This window comes from Pelodiscus sinensis, chromosome 2, assembly GCF_052426305.1.
Source record: "Pelodiscus sinensis isolate ZL-2025 chromosome 2, ASM5242630v1, whole genome shotgun sequence".
Classification (NCBI taxonomy): Eukaryota; Metazoa; Chordata; order Testudines; family Trionychidae; genus Pelodiscus; species Pelodiscus sinensis.
The window spans coordinates 35,792,653-35,810,153 of NC_143053.1; the positions used below are offsets into that span (position 1 = coordinate 35,792,653).

Below are 17,501 nucleotides of genomic sequence, written 5' to 3' on the forward strand. Positions count from 1 at the left end.
CCCTCCTCCCCCACCGCAGGGCTGGAGCACACAAAATCTATTAGCCTGGACCCCCCCCCCCCCCCCCAAGGCTCTGGTGTGCGAGGGGAATGTCAGGAGTGTCTTTCTCCTTCTCAATTGGGGGCCACGTCAATGAGGGTTGGGGGAGGAAGTTTGCACTTCTCACTTGTGTGTGGCCCCCAACTGATTTTTCTATGGGTCAGCAGTCTCTGACCGAAAAAAGGTTGCCCATCCCTTCCTTACAGTATTAGAACATCTGAATCTAAAAAGCTATAAGTGCATTGATTGGGATTCTTGCCTTCAGATATTGACTTCTGTAGCCCATTAAAATTTAAGAAATACTAACCTGGAGAAAGCAACAATGATTTCTCTTTAAGAAACAGCAAAGTGATGAAGACAAAAATAGTATGTCTGCCTACCACCGATGGCAGCGGTGGTCAAACTGCAGCTCATAAGCCGCTTGTGGCTTTTTTACAGTTAAAGTTTCGCTCACATAGCCCCTTCACACCTCTCCTCCATTCTCAACCTGCCAGAGTGGGGCAGAGGGAGGGTGAGGCTTTTGCACTCCAGCAGGATGCTGGAGCTAGGGGTTTCTGCCCTGTAGAGGGAGGTCTCAGAGCTTCAGCCCACAGAGAGGCCTGGTGGGACTTGAGGCTTCAGCTAGAATGAAGTTGAAGTCCTGAGCCCTCGCAGGTACACCCAGCACTCAAACTTCTGCAGATTACTCTATGTGGCTCAGAGGGTCAGGATGTTTGCCCACGCCATGACCTACAGCATTCAAGTCTTGATTTGCCCAAAGCTGTTTTTTGAATGTCAAAGTTAATTTGGTGCTCTGACAGACTAGCAGCTTCATGCACAAGTGCAGGGAGTAGTTTATATACAGATATGCAAGTATCAGATTATTATTATTATTTTTTTGCTGGGCACTACTTCAGCAGTCATTTTAACTCAATTTTGTATCTACCTTTCATAAAAATTCCAAACCATAGTAAATATTTGTCAGATATATTACTTGGCAATAGAATGCTTACATGAGGGATCAGCTCTGTGTACCACTATGGCCAGTCTTGTTTCTAGGAGATAGCTAGCCTGATAAAGTGTCACTTGACAACTTGAGGGTAGGCAGAGATTCTCAACTAGCTTACGTGAAGATCTTAGTAGTTATGATTTGTACATCCTGCTACATGAACACAAATTACTGATATAATATTCCATCCCAAACAAAATCTTTAAAAATGTATTAACAGCAAGAAAATAATTGGACTTTAAACTGGTAGAAGTATAAAACCACAATACGCAAAGGGAAACCAAGACTTTTGAAGTGAGCATTTAATGTAGATCTGTATCTAGGTTTTATCCCCTCCAAAATAAGTGACTTATTCAAGAGACAGATGAAAGCATTTTCATGTTTAAACTAAGTTCTCAGTCTGCTTCTTTACATGACTTGCTAAGTCTGAAGGAAAAAAAGCACCAAATCCTGAAACACTGGGAAGAACAAAGTTAATACTTTACCTCCATTAGCCAATAAATTTTCCTGAACTTTATCTTTACTGTCTTCCAGAACATCAGACATGTATTGGGCAACCTTCTTGACCACTCTGGAGAACCAAGATAGAGCAACAAAACAGAACTGCTTTGAGAATAAAGAAAGCAAGGTCATTTTGAAAGAATCTGTTACGTTAGCTCCACTAAGTCAAAGACAATTTGTTTTCCAGACAATTACATCAAATTTAAATTTTTAAATTGCATTCCTGGAAGCCTCACCTTAGCTAATTGCAAATGCAAAAATCCTCTATCTTTTTTGTTTATAGGCTTTCCTAGGTGCTTGTCACTATAGTGTGACTACCTCACAGAGACCCTGGGGTATTAGGTGGGTGTATATAACCGTGTACATCTGAGGCTATGTCTAGACTACAGGGTTTTTTTTGGAAAAAAGTGGCGTTTTTTGAGACAGCAGTAAACCTCATTATACTAGGAAGAACACCTTTTTTTGAAAGAGCTCTTTCGAAAAAAGGTGTTCTTGAACTCAAACAGGGCTTTTTTGAAAGAGAGCACCCAGATTGCCTGGGTGCTTTCTTTTGAAAAAGTAGATTGCTTTTCCGAAAAAAAGTGGTGGCTATCTAGACAATCTCTTTCGAAAGAAGCTTTTTCGAAAGATTATTTAAAAAAAGCTTCTTTCGAAAGAAGCAGTCTGTGGTTACACAGTTACCCAATTACCCACTTTTTAACATCCTTAATGTAAATAGAGTTTGGGAAGTGCAGTCAGCCCTGGGCATAGAGACAGGAAATGGTGGCATCTGGAAGATAGGTCATAAGAATCTTTGAAATAGGGAGTGATAATAGAGTGGCATTCAGAGATTGTGGAGTAGATTCCTATTCTGCTTTCTCTCCCCATCCTGCAGCTTTTCCTCACGAGGAAAAATGCTGCTACGTTACAGAAATTCTAACAGTGTCAGAATGCCCTACTTAGCAGATGGAAGACACGTAGCCATAGTTACAGTTTTAATTGGCTAGTGTACAGAATCATTTCCTTGTTGAAATCAATAGTAAGAAAAGCAACATGGCTTATCAGCAATAACTGAGCCACAAAAATAAGATTTATTTTTCAGCCAAACGTTTTAAGTTTAGCGCAAGCAAGGAAAAATTATTCTTTTAGAAAAGTACTTAGTACTTCTCTGTAGCTCTGCAAGCACTTTCACAAAATAATTACGTCTATTGTACAGATAGGAAAATATAGCATACAGCAATTATGCACCTTGCCAAAGATCACATAATTCAATTTCAGACCTAAAAAAGAACCCAGGATCCTATCCTCATCATTATCTATCTACTCTTCAGAAGTTTTACGTTTATGTATTTGCTCCTCTGCTATTATTTCATCTAACCCCAATAAACCTCTGTAATGTCTACACTGCATCTTCCACTCTTATAAGGTGGTAGGTACTATGCCAGTGGTAAACTAGAAACAGCAGAAGAGAATCTAAATCGTACATGTTTTTACATATATTCTTCCTTCTACATTCCCTTTCCAATGTCTTCCTGTACTGGACTCTGGGTGATAATTCTAGGTAGTCTCTTAACAGCTTATTGGTTATTTCAGAAAACCCAGCTTCTCATCCAGTCAGACACACCAGTGCAATTTCAAAAAAATAATTACACAAGGAACTTCTCAACGCCAGAATACGATAGCATTTAATGGAAAGGGATCCTCTAATCTCTTCCTCTTCTTCCTAGGGTTGCCAGATGGTTTCTAAAAAATACTGAAAAAAAAAAAAGGACCCCAAGACTTGTTAAGCAAAAAAAAACCAAACAAACCCCACAAACACAAACATGGCCCCTTTAAGAAATGCTTTTGAGGCTTTTTGGCCAGGAAAAAGAGAAAATCAGAAAATACCGGACATTTTAGGTGTCCAGTATTTTCTGAATGTTTTTTACCAGACAGGAGGCAAAAATACTGGACTGTCCAGTCCAATACCGGACACCTGGCAACCACCTAAAGAAAGGCCAAATCCCTGCCCTTGAAGACAACGGGTCTTTTTTAGAATTGGTAAACTGCACACCAGACAACTCTGTAGAAGAGTGAAGATAGATTCTTGCTGAGACAATGGTCCCACAAAAAGATTAATTTGTTTGTAATCCTAACTATTACCCAAATTCAGACTCAAAGAATTGTCCATGTAGAGTTTAAGTATTAAAATAAGATTTAAGAGAAGCATGGAGAAACATCGCACCCTGCGGTCTTCGCTTTTACACAGAAAAAACAGTTTCTTTGGGGAAACAAAAAGCAGCTGTAAATGCGCTCACATCCTTCCCCAGGGCCTTTGTATTAAAACCCTGAATTTAGGACTGGGCTGCCCAAGCAGCTGCTGCCGACCATGTGGCTTGGGCCCCGGGCAGAGCCACGGCAGCAGCTGCCACTTGCTATGCAGCCCACACGGGCCGCAGCTCTGCTGAAACTAGGGCCAGGGCCATGTGGTGACTGCCCTGCTGCTCTTGAGGCAGGGCAGCCACTGCACAGTTCTGCTGAGGAGGTAGGCAAGTTGATGGTGCGTGCCAGTGCAGATACATGCCTGAGAGAGAACACTGGCCCTCATTCTCCCTTATCTGTCCCCACCCCTCTTCAGCCCCCTCCTGGCCATCCCTAGGACTGACTCCTCCCACCCTGCACATGCTGGGACCTGGCAGCAGCTTCCCTGGGCCCAGACAGGGATCACAGCCAGCTCTGCTGGGAACAGCATGGGGCCAAACCCCCTCACCCCCCGTGTTGGCCCAGAGCACTGCTCCCAAGGGAAGGGAAGGGAGGGAGGGTGTCTCTTACCTGCCCCTAAGCACTGCCCGCCCTGGGGTAGGGGCTGGGCCAGGCAGGGATTGGCTCCCAGGAACCTACTTGGAGAATCCTCCTTGTGGCCCCGCAGCAGCCTCAGCCCCCTTCCCCCGCCCTCCCATGGCTCAGGGATCCAGTCCAAAGCCTGGCCCCAGAATACCTACAAGCAGAGGTTGCAAGTCCTCCCTGCTGCAGGGGCCGAGTCCAGTGATGGTTTCCTTTGTGCCTGCTGCTGGGTCCTAGTGGTACACCACCACGCTTCAGCTCCTTCCCAGAGCTCCTACCCATTGCTTCGGAGTCCAAGCAAGACAACCGTCCCTGTGCTAAGGGAGTGTGCTGTGGCCTGGTCTGTGGACTGGTGGTTGGGAACCACTGTGTTAGAGAACCTGGAGCAAATGATGGAATTCCCCCTTCCTGACATGGACAAGCTAGGTCTGACCAACCTCCAGAAGACTCCCCCCTCTGTAGAAAGCTCTTCATAGACTCATAGACTTTAAGGTCAGAAGGGACCATTATGATCATCTAGTCTGACCCCCTGCACAGTGCAGGCCACAGAATCTCACCCACCCCTCTTAGAATAATCCTCTCACCTATGTCTCAGATATTGAAGCCTTCCAATACTTTGAAGGCCCCAACATGCAGAGAGTCCTTCAGCTGTGATCTGTGCCCCATGCTACAGAGGAAGGTGAAAAACCTCCAGGGCCTCTGCCAATCTACCCTGGAGGAAAATTCCTTCCTGACCCCAAATATGGCGATCAGCTAAACCCTGAGCATGTGGGCAAGACTCACCAGCCAGACACCCAGAAAGTTCCCTATAGCAACTCCTATCATCCCTCCATTGACCTATTTCCAACTGGTAATGAATGGTCAATTAGTTACCAAGATCATGTTATTTCATCCAACCATCCCCTTATCATAGAATCAGAACTGGAAGAGACCTCAGAAGGTCGTCAAGTCCAGCCCTCTGCTCTAGGCAGGACCAATCCCATCTAAATCAACCCGGCCAGGGCTTTGTCAAGCCGAGACTTAAACACCTCTAGGGATGGAGACTCCACTACTTCCCTAGGTAACCCATTCCAATGCTTCACTACCCTCCTAGTAAAATAGTTTTTCCTAATATCCAATCTGGACCTCTCCCACCACAACTTGAGACCATTGCTCCTTGTTCTGCCATCTGTCACTACTGAGAACAGCCTCTCTCCATCCTCTTTGGAACCTCCCTTCAGGAAGTTGAAGGCTGCTATCAAGTCCCCCCTCACTCTTCGCTTCTGCAGACTAAACAGACCCAAGTCCCTCAGCCTCTCCTCGTAGGTCATATGCTCCAGACCCCTAATCATTTTGGTTGCCCTCCGCTGGACCCTCTCCAATGCGTCCGCATCCTTTTTGTAGTGGGGGGCCCAGAACTGGACACAGTACTCCAGATGTGGCCTCACCAAAGCCGAATAAAGGGGAATAATGACATCTCTGGATCTGCTGGCAATGCTCCTCTTAATGCATCCTAATATGCCATTAGCCTTCTTGGCTACAAGGGCACACTGTTGACTCATATCTAGCTTCTCATCCACTGTAACCCCCAGGTCCTTTTCTGCAGAACTACTACTTAACTGGTTGGTCCCCAGCCTGTAACTATGCTTGGGATTCTTCCGTCCCAAGTGCAGGACTCTACACTTGTCTTTGTTGAATCTCATGAGATTTCTAGTGGCCCAATCCTCCAATTTGTCTAAGTCACTCTGGACCCTATCTCTGCCCTTAAGCGTATCTACCTCTCCCCCTAGCTTAGTGTCATCTGCAAACTTGCTGAGGGTGCAATCTATCCCCTCATCCAGGTCATTAATAAAGATATTGAACAAAACCGGTCCTAGAACCGAACCTTGGGGCACTCCACTAGAAACCGACCGCCATCCTGACATCGAACCGTTGATCACTACCCGCTGGGCCCGGCCTTCTAGCCATCTTTCTATCCATCTTACCGTCCATTTATCCAATCCTCATTCCCTTAACTTGCTGGCAAGAATATTGTGGGAGACCGTATCAAAAGCCTTGCTAAAGTCAAGGTATATAACATCCACTGACTTTCCGATGTCCACTGAGCCAGTTACCTCATCATAGAAGCTAATCAGATTGGTCAAGCACGACTTGCCCTTTGTGAATCCATGCTGACTATTCCTGATCACTTTCCTCTCATTCAAGTGTCTCAAAATGGATTCCTTTAGGATCCCTTCCATGATTTTTCCAGGAACCGAGGTAAGACTGACCGGCCTATAGTTCCCTGGATCGTCCTTCTTCCCTTTTTTGAAGATGGGCACTACATTTGCCTTTTTCCAATCATCCGGGATTTCGCCCGATCTCCACGACTTTTCAAAGATAATGGCCAAAGGCTCCTCAATGACATTTGCCAACTCCTTCAGTACCCTTGGGTGCATTAAGTCTGGACCCATGGATTTGTGTACGTTTAGTTTTTCTAAATAGTTCCTAACCTGTTCTTTACCCACCAAGGGCTGTCCATCTTCTTCCCATCTTGCGTCGCTTAGCACAGAAGTCCAGGAGCCGACCTTGTCCGTGAATACAGAGGCAAAGAAAGCATTGAGTACTTCAGCTTTCCCCACATCCTCTGTCACTAGGTTACCTCCTTCATCCATTAGGGACTGCACACCCTCTCTGATCACCTTCTTCTTGTTGACATGCCTGTAGAAACCTTTCTTGTTATCCTTCACATCCTTAGCCAGTCGCAACTCCATTTGCGCTTTCGCCTTCCTGATAACCCCCCGGCATTCTCGAACTATACCTTTAAGCTCCTCCCTAGTCATTTGTCCAAGTTTCCACTTTCTGTAAGCTTCCTTTTTGTGCTTAAGTACACCAAGGATTTCCCCTGTAAGCCAATCCGGTCTCCTACCAGGTTTGCCTCTCTTGCTACGCGTCGGGATGGTTTCTTTCTGTGCCTTCAATAAGGCTTCTTTAAAATACTGCCAGCTGTCCTGGACTCCTTTCCCCTTCATGTTAACATCCCAGGGGATTCTTTCCATCAGATCTCTGAGGGAGTCAAAATCTGCTTTTTTGAAGTCCAAGGTGTGTATTTTACTACTCTCTTTCCTTCCTTTGGTCAGGATCCTGAAATCTACCATCTCATGATCACTGCTTCCCAGGTTGTCACCCACCTCTACGTCCCCTATTAGTTCCTCCCTGTTTGTGAGGAGAAGGTCAAGCTGTGCACGGCCCCTGGTCGGATCCTTCAGCACTTGTACCAAGAAGTTATCCCCAACATTCTCCAAAAACTTCCTGGATTGCCTGTGTACTGCCGTATTGGTTTCCCAACAGATGTCAGGGTGATTAAAGTCCCCCATGAGAACCAGGGCCTGCGATCTGGAAGCTTCGCTCAGTTGTTCGAAGAAAGCCTCATCTACCTCATCCACCTGGTTTGGTGGCCTGTAGCCGACACCAACCACAACATCACTGCTGTTTGCTCCTTTAAACCTGACCCATAGACTTTCAACAAGTTTTTCTCCCTCTTTATACTGGAGTTCAGAGCAATCATAGTGCTCTCTTACATATAGTGCAACTCCTCCTCCTTTTCTCCCCTGCCTATTCTTCCTGAACAATCTATACCCTTCCATGGCAGCGCTCCAGTCATGCGAGTCATCCCACCAAGTCTCTGTTATCCCAATTAAATCATATTTCTTGGCCTGGGCCAGGGCCTCCAGTTCTTCCTGCTTGTTGCCCAGGCTTCTCGCATTAGTGTACAAACACTTCAGGTAACCAGTTGATTGCACTATCTTCTCCATTCGAAACTGGGGTCCTCCTTTCTCGCTCCTTGCTCTATGCATTTCTTCCCGGTATCTGACTTTCCCACTCCCCTCAGGGTTTTGGTCACCGTCCCCCGACGAACCTAGTTTAAAGCCCTCCTCACTAGGTTCGCAAGCCTGCCCGCGAAGATGCTCCTTCCTCTCTTCGTTAGGTGGATCCCATCTCTTCCTAACAATCCTTGCGCCCGGAACAGAGTCCCATGGTCGAAGAAACCAAAGCCCTCTCTGCGACACCACCTGCGCAACCACGCATTTACGTCCTCAATTCGACGATCCCTGCCCAGTCCTTTCCCTTCAACAGGGAGGATGGACGAGAACACCACTTGCGCTCCAAAGTCTTGGATCCTTCTTCCCAGCGCTACATAATCCGCAGCAACCCGCTCAAGGTCATTCTTGGCCGTATCATTCGTTCCTACATGGAGAAGCAGGAAGGGGTAGCGATCTGAAGGTTTGATCAGCTTGCTAAGCCTCTCAGTGACATCCCGAATGCGAGCTCCCGGTAAGCAGCACACCTCTCGAGATTCCAGGTCCGGACGGCAGAGGGATGGCTCAGTCCCTCTTAGGAGGGAGTCCCCGACCACCACCACCCGTCGTTTCCTTTTGGGGGTGGTGGCCGTGGAACCCCCATCCCTAGGACTACGCATCCCATGCCTTTCAGTAGATGGAGCTCCCTTCTGGTTTCTACCTTGTGAGGTCCCTTCCAGAGCATTCAGCACTGCAGAGCCTGTGGAGAGAGCTTGAAAGCGATTGCTTACCTCTATAGCATCGGGGGAATCCCGTGCTGGCCTTTTTCCCCTTCTAGAAGTTACATGCTGCCAGTTCTCTTCTTGGTCGCGTACTGCCCTCACTGGCTCCTCTGCCTGCCGTGCTTGAAGGATCAATTGCTGCCTTCTATCGAGGAAGTCTTCATCCTCTCTGATCAAGCGTAAGGTCGACACTTGGGCCTCCAGTCCTCTAATTTTTTCTTCCAAAATCTCGACCAGCTTGCACTTGGTGCAGATGAAATCCGTTCTTTCTTCCGGGAGGAAGACAAACATGGCGCACGCCGTGCAGGTAACAACAGCAGCAGACACATCATCAACCATCGCTGCTGTCCTGGAGAAGGGATTTAAAAAGATAGACAAGAGAACCTCCCGCCCTTCCCTCTTCCCTTCCAAACTCCCTCTCAAAACTCCCTGTTAGCAATCACCTGTTCACAAGCTCCTTGGTCGCTTGCCCACTGCCTTATAAAGCCCCTCCCCCTACCAAGGCTCAGCCAATCAGCAGAGGCTTCTACAATTCAAACTTTAATTAGAAGCCAACAGTTTCCACCTGCCAATCACAGCCCCTACCAATCACAGCACAAACTCTATCAAGGGGAGGGGGGAAGGAAAAAAAAAAAAAGCCTCACTCTCAAACACAGGGGAAAATAAATAAATAAATAAACAAACAAACAAATAAACAAAAAAGAACACACACAACCCTCACTCACAAACACAAGCTCAGCATACAGCAAGAAAGCCCCAAGCACAACACCCACTTCACGCAAGACTCCTGTATCTACTTCTCCTCTACCTGGAGAACTCCCCCTCTAAAGCCTCACTCAAACAGGGGGGGAGGAGGGAAAGGAAAAAAAAAAAAAAACCCCACAAACCACCACACACCAAACAAACACAAGCTCTGCACACACTGAGAAAGCCCCAATAACAAAACACACTTCCCTCAAGAGTCCTGTATCTGCTTCTCCTTCACCTGGAGAACTCCCTCTCAAAACTCCCTGTTAGCAATCACCTGTTCGCCCATGAGAGGGACTTGATGGGGAGTCTCGGTGTAAGGTAGGGGTGGCCAATAATTCTGGAAGGAGAGCCACTTCACATATTTCGTAAGTGGCCAGGGGCCGACCCAGAAGAGGCAGGGCCTCAGGCGGAAGGGGTGAGATTGAGAACTACCCTGCCAGGAGCTTTGCTTGGCCTGGGGTCACTGCCCCCTGACTTCTGGCCAATGGAAGGGACCCGGAGCAGAGGGGAGGGTGCTGGGGGCTAGCCTCCTCCCAGAGTTGTCTGGGGTGGAGGCTTAGAATTCACATAACATGGCTCACAGTTCCTGGCCTCGCTGCCTGGCAGCCACTCAGCAAGTACAAGCCCTTTGAATAGAAACAGACAGAAGGGCTCGCGCCTCCGTGGCAGCTCCCAGGCAACGGGCCAGTGGGACTGAGAGCTGCGAGACTTTTCAATTGCTTCTATTAAAAGGGCTTGTGTCTACTGGCTGGCTGCCAGGCAATGTAGCCACCCAGCAAGCGCGAGCCCTTTAAATAGAAGCAGTTGAAAGGGCCTGTGCATCTCCAGCTCCCAGGCAATGTGCTAGGGCAGGGGTCAGCAACCTTTCAGAGGTGGAATGCCGAGATTTGACTTATTTGCCTCCATGTATAGGTCTGAATGCCAGTGATACTTTTTAAAGTCAATAATAGTCCTACTTACAGCAGCTTCATTAATAAATAAATAAACATGCAAATCTTACCTTTTAGTACAGGAGTCGGAAACCTTTCAGAAGTGGCGTACTGAGATTTAACATATTCACAGATGTGTGTGCTGGGAGAAGGAGGGGAGAGGGGAGGCAAGGGCAAGTTGGGTACGGTGACCCTATTTTCTGAACCAGATGCAGCTAGCGAGAACAGTTTAATGTAAATTATGAAACAGATTACAATTTAACTTTTTCATGTTAGTTTATCAAACTGAATTTTAAATAAAGTAAAATATTATGTCCAATACAAAAAGTTTCAATGTTTTTTATTTATGGCAAGGACGGGGAACCTTTTTTGGGTTGGGAGTCACTGCCCCAAAGAAGAAAAAAAATCAGTTGGGGACCTCACAACTGGGAAGCAAAATAACTCTAAAAACCCTCAATGCTCACTGATGTGGCCCCAACTCAGGCAACTCACTCCTCTGGTGCCCCAGATTCATGGGGTGAGGGGAAGGGACAGGAGGGACTGAGGTTCAGGGATTCCCATAGACCAGATTTACTTTTCTGGGGTTCCGGAGTTAGTGGATTTTTATGAACTTCCGTAGGCTCTGGGGTAGGGACAAAAATTAGGGGTACAGCGACAGAGACAGGACTGCCAGCAAGTAGGACAGCGATGGGGTGCAGGATCTAGCAGGGAGGTAAGGTGCAGAAGAGGCTGGGAGTAGGGTGTCTGGCCAGGTGGAGGGAGCAGGAGCAAGGGAGGGTGCAGTGTGTAGCCAGGAGAGAGGATGCAGGAGTAACGTGAATGAAGGAGAAGGGGGGGAAGGGTATGTCTGGCCAGCAGAAAGGGTGCAGGAGCAAGGGAGGGTGTTGGAGCAAGCTGGGGGTGCCAGGTCTTGCGGGGGGAGGGAAGTGAGGGGATTAGAGTGGAGGGGTAGGGCATGAGAGAGGACCTTACCTGGATTCATGCTCTCCTTGCAGCAACGGCCACAGCCACACTGTCCCAGCTGCCCCAGAAGGAGACCCCGCTGCTGGGACCCCAGTGGTCTGGGCCTGGCTCCAGTGGCCCACCTACCTTTGTTGACACAGTCCAGGGATGCCCCAGAGGCTCCACTGCCACTGTGGTCTGGGGCTAGTTCCGGAGGTTGCTGCTGCCATGGCTACACAGTCCTGGATCCTGTGGCCACGGCAGCAGCACCTCCAGCCTCCGGGGCCAGCCCCAGACTGCATGGCTGTGGCAGCGGCATCTCTAGTCCTGGCTGAGGCACCACTGAGGAGCCTTAGCCCCAGTGCTGCCTCACCTGCTGCAGGGAGGAGGAAGCACTCTCCAGTGGCTGTGCAGGGGAGGAGGAGTGGGGCTGAGCTCCCTCCCCGTGCTGCTGAAAATCGGCTTGCATGCCATAAGTGGCACCCGTGCCGTAGCTTACCAACCCCTGTGCTAGGGGGCAGGACTGGAACTGCCTCGCTGGCCGGATCAAAACCCTAGACTTTTACCCATCCCTGGTATAAGGGGCGATGCTCAGCAGGAGTAATGTGGGAAGGGTATAGATTCATGGGGGTTGAGTTAACTGGGAGGAAGCAGCTCTTCATACAGTGACCCCTTCTCCACCATTTCCTGGCCCCATCATGCCTCAGCCACAGGGGGAGGGGGTCACTATACAGGAAGCTGATCCCTGTGTCCACCCAACCCCCATGCATCTGGACCCTCCACCCCTGCTGAGAAATTATGAAGTTTTGCTATGCGTGCGTTACTGAAATACGTTGTGAGGTTGGGAACCAGTCCATAACCAGCCTTTCAGGGACAACAATGGAGCAACCAAACACACTGATAGCCCATTAAAGGGAATCCGCACTCCCAGGGACTATCTGGGAACTATATACAATTGAGAGTGTGTCTAGACTAAAGAGTTTTTTCGAAAAAAGTGGCAGTTTTTCGAAAAAACTTCCCCTGCATCTAGACTGCCGCCACGTTCTTTCGAAATTAAATCAAAAGAACGCGGCGCTTTTTTCAACCATGGTAAACCTCATTTTACGAGGAAGAACACCTTTTTTGAAAGTGCTCTTTCGAAAAAACCCATTCTTGAATGTTAACAGGGCTTTTTCGAAAGAGAGCATCCAGACTGCCTGGGTGCTCTCTTTCGAAAAAGCGGCTCGCTTTTTTGAAAGAAGTGGTTGTAGTCTAGACACTCTCTTTTGAAAGAGCCAGAGACTTCTCAAAAATAACATGCCTACAATGGAGACTGCTTGCCCCAGATCATAGCAAAGGATCCTGCCAGCAAGCTAGAAGAAACAATAAAAGAGCGGTACTGACATCATAATTTGGCCTCACTCATTCCTGGTGGACCAAGGCTTTGCACTGTGGAGGTGGTTCTATGCTGGAGAATTCCAGCCTATGTATTGTTTGCAACAGGCAGTCGTGTTGGCCTGTTTTAGCAAAAACAACAGGGAATCCGGTGGCACTTCAAAGACTAATACATTTTTTAGGGTATTAAAGCATAAGCTTTTGTGAGCTACAATTCACTTCCTCAGATGCTAAAGAGAGAAAAAGGACACAGAGATGGGACTGTGACATCAGTGTTAATGAAATCAGAATGGATGTAGCTCATCTCCAACAGTGGTGAGAATACTTGAATGGGAAATGACTTATTGTAATACGAGAATCTCTCCAAGTGTTTAATTAGTCTAAATCTACAAACCTATCATAGATGACTATGCCTCGCTCTCACAGACCTTCAGAAGCTAGCCAGTCCTCACTTACAGTCAGTGCCCCCAACCTGAGGCACCACCAACTTCACAACAGACACACTAATCCAGGAACCCATCCTGCAACAAACCCTGTTGCCAACTCTGTCCACACATCTACCCTAATGACACCATCACAGGCTCATTCACGTGTACATCTACTAATGTAACATATGCAATCATGTGCCAACAATACCCCTCTCTGTACATCGGATAAACCGGACTCTTTTATACTGAAGACTAAATTGACACATCACACATTAAGAATGGCTACATCCAAAAGCCAGTGAAGGAGCATTTTAACCTGCCTAAGCTCACAGTTTCAGAGACTTGCAAGTTGCCATTCTCAGAAAGAAAAATTTCAAAAACAGACTGAAGAGAGAAACTGCTGAGCTGGAATTCATATGCACTAGCTTTTGTATTCCAAATAAGAGGTTTTCCCAGCATTTGACGTACAATACACTGTTATAGGTAAAATACGAAACATGTTTATTATTGACTACAGAAAGATAGCTTTTAAGCGATTATAACTCGTAGGAATAAAGGGTAAAGATGGCTACCAAAGAAAACTAAAATAAGTACGCAATCTAAGTTCTATAAATTCAACAAGATTTGAACCAAGCTATGTCTCAGCCTGTATATTGAATATCTGTAACCTGCTAGTACTATCAGGGTAAAACAACAATGAGTCTGGTGGCACTTTAAAGACTAACAAAATTATTAGGGTATTAGCTTAAGCTTTTGTGAACTACAGCTCACTTCCTCAGATGAGAAAAAGAGAGAGAAAGAAAAGGATACAGAGATGGGACTGTGACCTCAGTGCAAATGAAATCAGAATAGATGTGGCTCATCTCCACATTGAGGGAGTGGCTGACTAGGTAATGAACCAACATTAGTCAGGCTTCTGGACTAATGGTATAGCCCTGGGTTCCTAGATTGGGGAACTGGGGAAACTGGCTGGAGTCTCTCTATTGTTAATTCATGAGTGGCTGGGAGAAGCATTCATTTAATTCAGCTGGGTGCGTCCCTGACTCTGGATGTCTGTGTGAGTGCAGTATTTAGAGAGGTCTGCAGCTTGTCACAGAATTGCAGAGTGAGAGGGAGTGGAGGTGGGTAAACCAGAGTGCTCAGCAGCATTCCAGTTCCAGGTTGCACCCAGGAAAGCCCATCACATTCACTATCACTGCCTGTGAGTCTTAAGTCAAGATCTGAACACATTTCTCCTAAATTTGGCAGCATGCAGCACTACCACAAAGAACCATTATTTATTAATCAAGGTCATCTAAAGCACGTTTAGCTCTCTTTATACAGAAAGCCTGGGTACTAGTAAACAAAGCTCAGATCAATCTGCTGAAAGGTTGACTATGGAGTCATTATGAAACCTGAACAGCAATATATAAATATAGTGATATTACCCCTCCACAAACGCATCCAACTTAGCCAGCTCATCTGACAAACCAACTAAAATATCCAGTGTGCCAACCTAAAAGAGACAAAAAAAAAAAAAGAATTAAAATGTATTAATGGATTTTAGATTCAGGTTAAGTCTTCGAGAACAAGCACTTAATTGCTAAACAAGAAAAATCTTCAAAGCAGTACAAAATGTTCAAAATGATTCAAAGCAGTACAAAATGTTTAAATTTAACGATTACTACTGACTTTAATAAGAGTTATTCATACATGTGAAACTTTGGACATTAATTGCTTCCTGAAACTATACTATCTGAGGGTATGTCTACACTACAGCACTAATTCGAACTAACTTAGTTTGAATTAGTTAATTCAAACTAAGCTAATTCGAACTAAGGCATCCAGACTAAAAAACTAGTTCGAATTAGCGTTTTGCTAATTCGAACTAGCATGTCCACACAGAGTGGACCCTGAACCGGGGTTAAGGATGGCCGGAAGCAGTGCTGGCAGGGCATCAGATGAGGACTTAAGAGCGTGGAGCTGCTGTCTCAGGCTAGCCGAGGGCTGTGCTTAAAGGGACCCGACCCCCACCCCGGACAGACAGTTCTCAGGGGTGCCCCGCTTGCAAAGCAGTCCTGGCTTGGATTGCCCGGAGTACCCACACTGGGCACATCACAGCACTCGGCCATCAGACCGGCTACACTTGCCGCAGGCTGCCATCTGGGGAGAGGGGGCAATTGGGGGGGCTGCAGGAGAGGTTCCACCCCCAGAAGCCCACAGAGCCAGCCCAGTCCTCCCATTGGGGGCTCGTACCCCATTCCTCCCTCACCTCCTTCCACTTACCCCTCCCTAGCCCCCCTTCCTGATGTACAAAATAAAGGACAATTGTGTTCAAAAATAGAATATCTCTTTATTGAACAAAACTGGGGGAGACTGGGAAAAGGAGGTGGGAGAGGGGAGGGCAACTACAATGATGAGGGGTTTGGAACAGGTCCCATATGAAGAGAGGCTAAAGAGACTGGGACTTTTCAGCTTAGAAAAGAAGAGATGGAGGGGGGATAGGATAGAGGTCTACAAAAGCATGAGTGAGGTGGAGAGGGTGCATACAGAAAAGTTCTTCATTAGTTCCCATAATAGAAGGACTAGGGGACACCAAATGAAATGAATGGGTAGCAGGTTTCAAACTAGTAACAGAAAGTTGTTCTTCACAAAGCAAAGAGTCAACCTGTGGAACTCCTTGCTGCAGGAGGCTGTGAAGGCTAGAAGTAGAACAGAGTTTAAAGAGAAGTTAGATCAAGTCATGGAGGTTGGGTCCATGGAGTGGTATTAGCCAGGGGGTAGGAGTGGTGTCCCTGCCCGAAGTTTGTGGAAGGCTGGAGATGGATGACACGAGACAAATGGCTTGGTCACTGTCTTTGGTCCATCCCCTCCAGGGTCCCTAGGGTTGGCCGCTGTCAGCAGACAGGCTACTGGGCTAGATGGACCTTTGGTCTGACCCAGTACGGCCATTCTAAGCTCAGGGTCGGGGGTCTCAGTGGACCACCTTGATTTTCATGCAAACCTGCTCCTGGGTGGCCAGGCTGGCAGCTCTCCTGCCCTAGACGGCCGCTTTCCTGTGCCTAGTGCGGAGGTCGTGGACGAGGTCCACGATGTCTACACTGGACCAGGCGGGTGCCCGCCTCTTGCGGTCCTGGGCAAGCTCCCGGGAGCCGCCAGCCTGGTCTCGGGAAGAGGGGGAGGGCTGGGGGGCATCAGGTGGCTGGCTCGAGCCGTGCAGGTGCAGGGTCTGCTGGCTGGGTGCTGACAGGCTTGCACCTGGCACGGGCACCATAGCCAGCCCGTGCCCCTTTAAGGGGTCCGGGGCCGGGAGGGTGGCAATAGAGTTTCCCTGGTGTTGGCCAGAGTGGCCACCAGGGAAAGCTGGGGAGGGCTAGCCTCCCACTAGTTCGAATTAAGGGGCTACACACCCCTTAATTCGAACTAGTCAGTTCGAACTAGGCTTAGTCCTCGTGGAATGAGGTTTACCTAATTCGAACTAAGCGCTCCGCTAGTTTGAATTAAGTTCGAACTAGCGGAGCGCTAGTGTAGCGCCTATCAAAGTTAATTCGAACTAACGTCCGTTAGCTTGAATTAACTTTGTAGTGTAGACATACCCTTAGACTTGACTTAAGGTAGCCTGGTACAACAGAACTTTCTGTATTCTGCCCATTCAAGATCCCTTGATACTATCCATGGATATTGAAAAAAAATCAATTGTTATTTATTCCGCATGATTTGCTGAAATCTTTTGGCAGTTTTTGCATACAGAACTCAAGTCTCAATCAGACCTGATAGTCACCTAGTTCAGGATCCCATCTCCGAAGGTGGCTAGTATCAGATGCTACAATGGCAGCAATAACAACACTGCATTATGCAGATGTGGGATAATTTGCCACCCACAGATAAGGTCTCACTCTTATATAACATTTACAGATAGGTTTAAGCTATAAAGCATGAGATTTAACAGCCCTTCCAATGTTAATTATAATAACTAATAGCAACAAACAACTCTGGATAGTCTTGTTATTCAAATAAGTGTCCAGAGTATAGTAATGTAGTTTTTTTTTTTAAGCATTTGGTCTTTCTTCTCCCACCCTCCAAAAGCATTTGTCATCTTTTCCTTTATATATAAGGTATTTGCAGCCACTTTTGCAAATTTATTTTTGGGAGACTAAAACCTCACTATGTTGGATTCAAATATTGCTTAGTAAGTTACAAGAGTGGATAATATCAAATATTTTGGGTGC

The 17,501-nt window shown here is 47.0% G+C and overlaps 1 protein-coding gene across 4 annotated transcripts in view; it reads right to left on the reverse strand.

Moving 5' to 3' along the window:
- The window catches only part of ATP6V1C1 (ATPase H+ transporting V1 subunit C1), a 106,245-nt gene that overhangs the window by 28,235 nt on the left and 60,509 nt on the right, over positions 1-17,501 (reverse strand). For 3 of the 4 annotated variants that reach the window (XM_075920259.2, XM_075920258.2, XM_006122399.5), the window contains exons 3-4: positions 14,721-14,788; positions 1,513-1,598 (exon numbers count right to left, since the gene is read on the reverse strand). In XM_075920259.2, the coding sequence (XP_075776374.1) occupies positions 1,513-1,598; positions 14,721-14,788 (154 nt within the window). Of the gene's footprint in view, positions 1-1,512; positions 1,599-8,879; positions 9,252-14,720; positions 14,789-17,501 lie in introns of those variants that run through there. The other variant, XM_089776192.1, reaches the window with a different exon arrangement.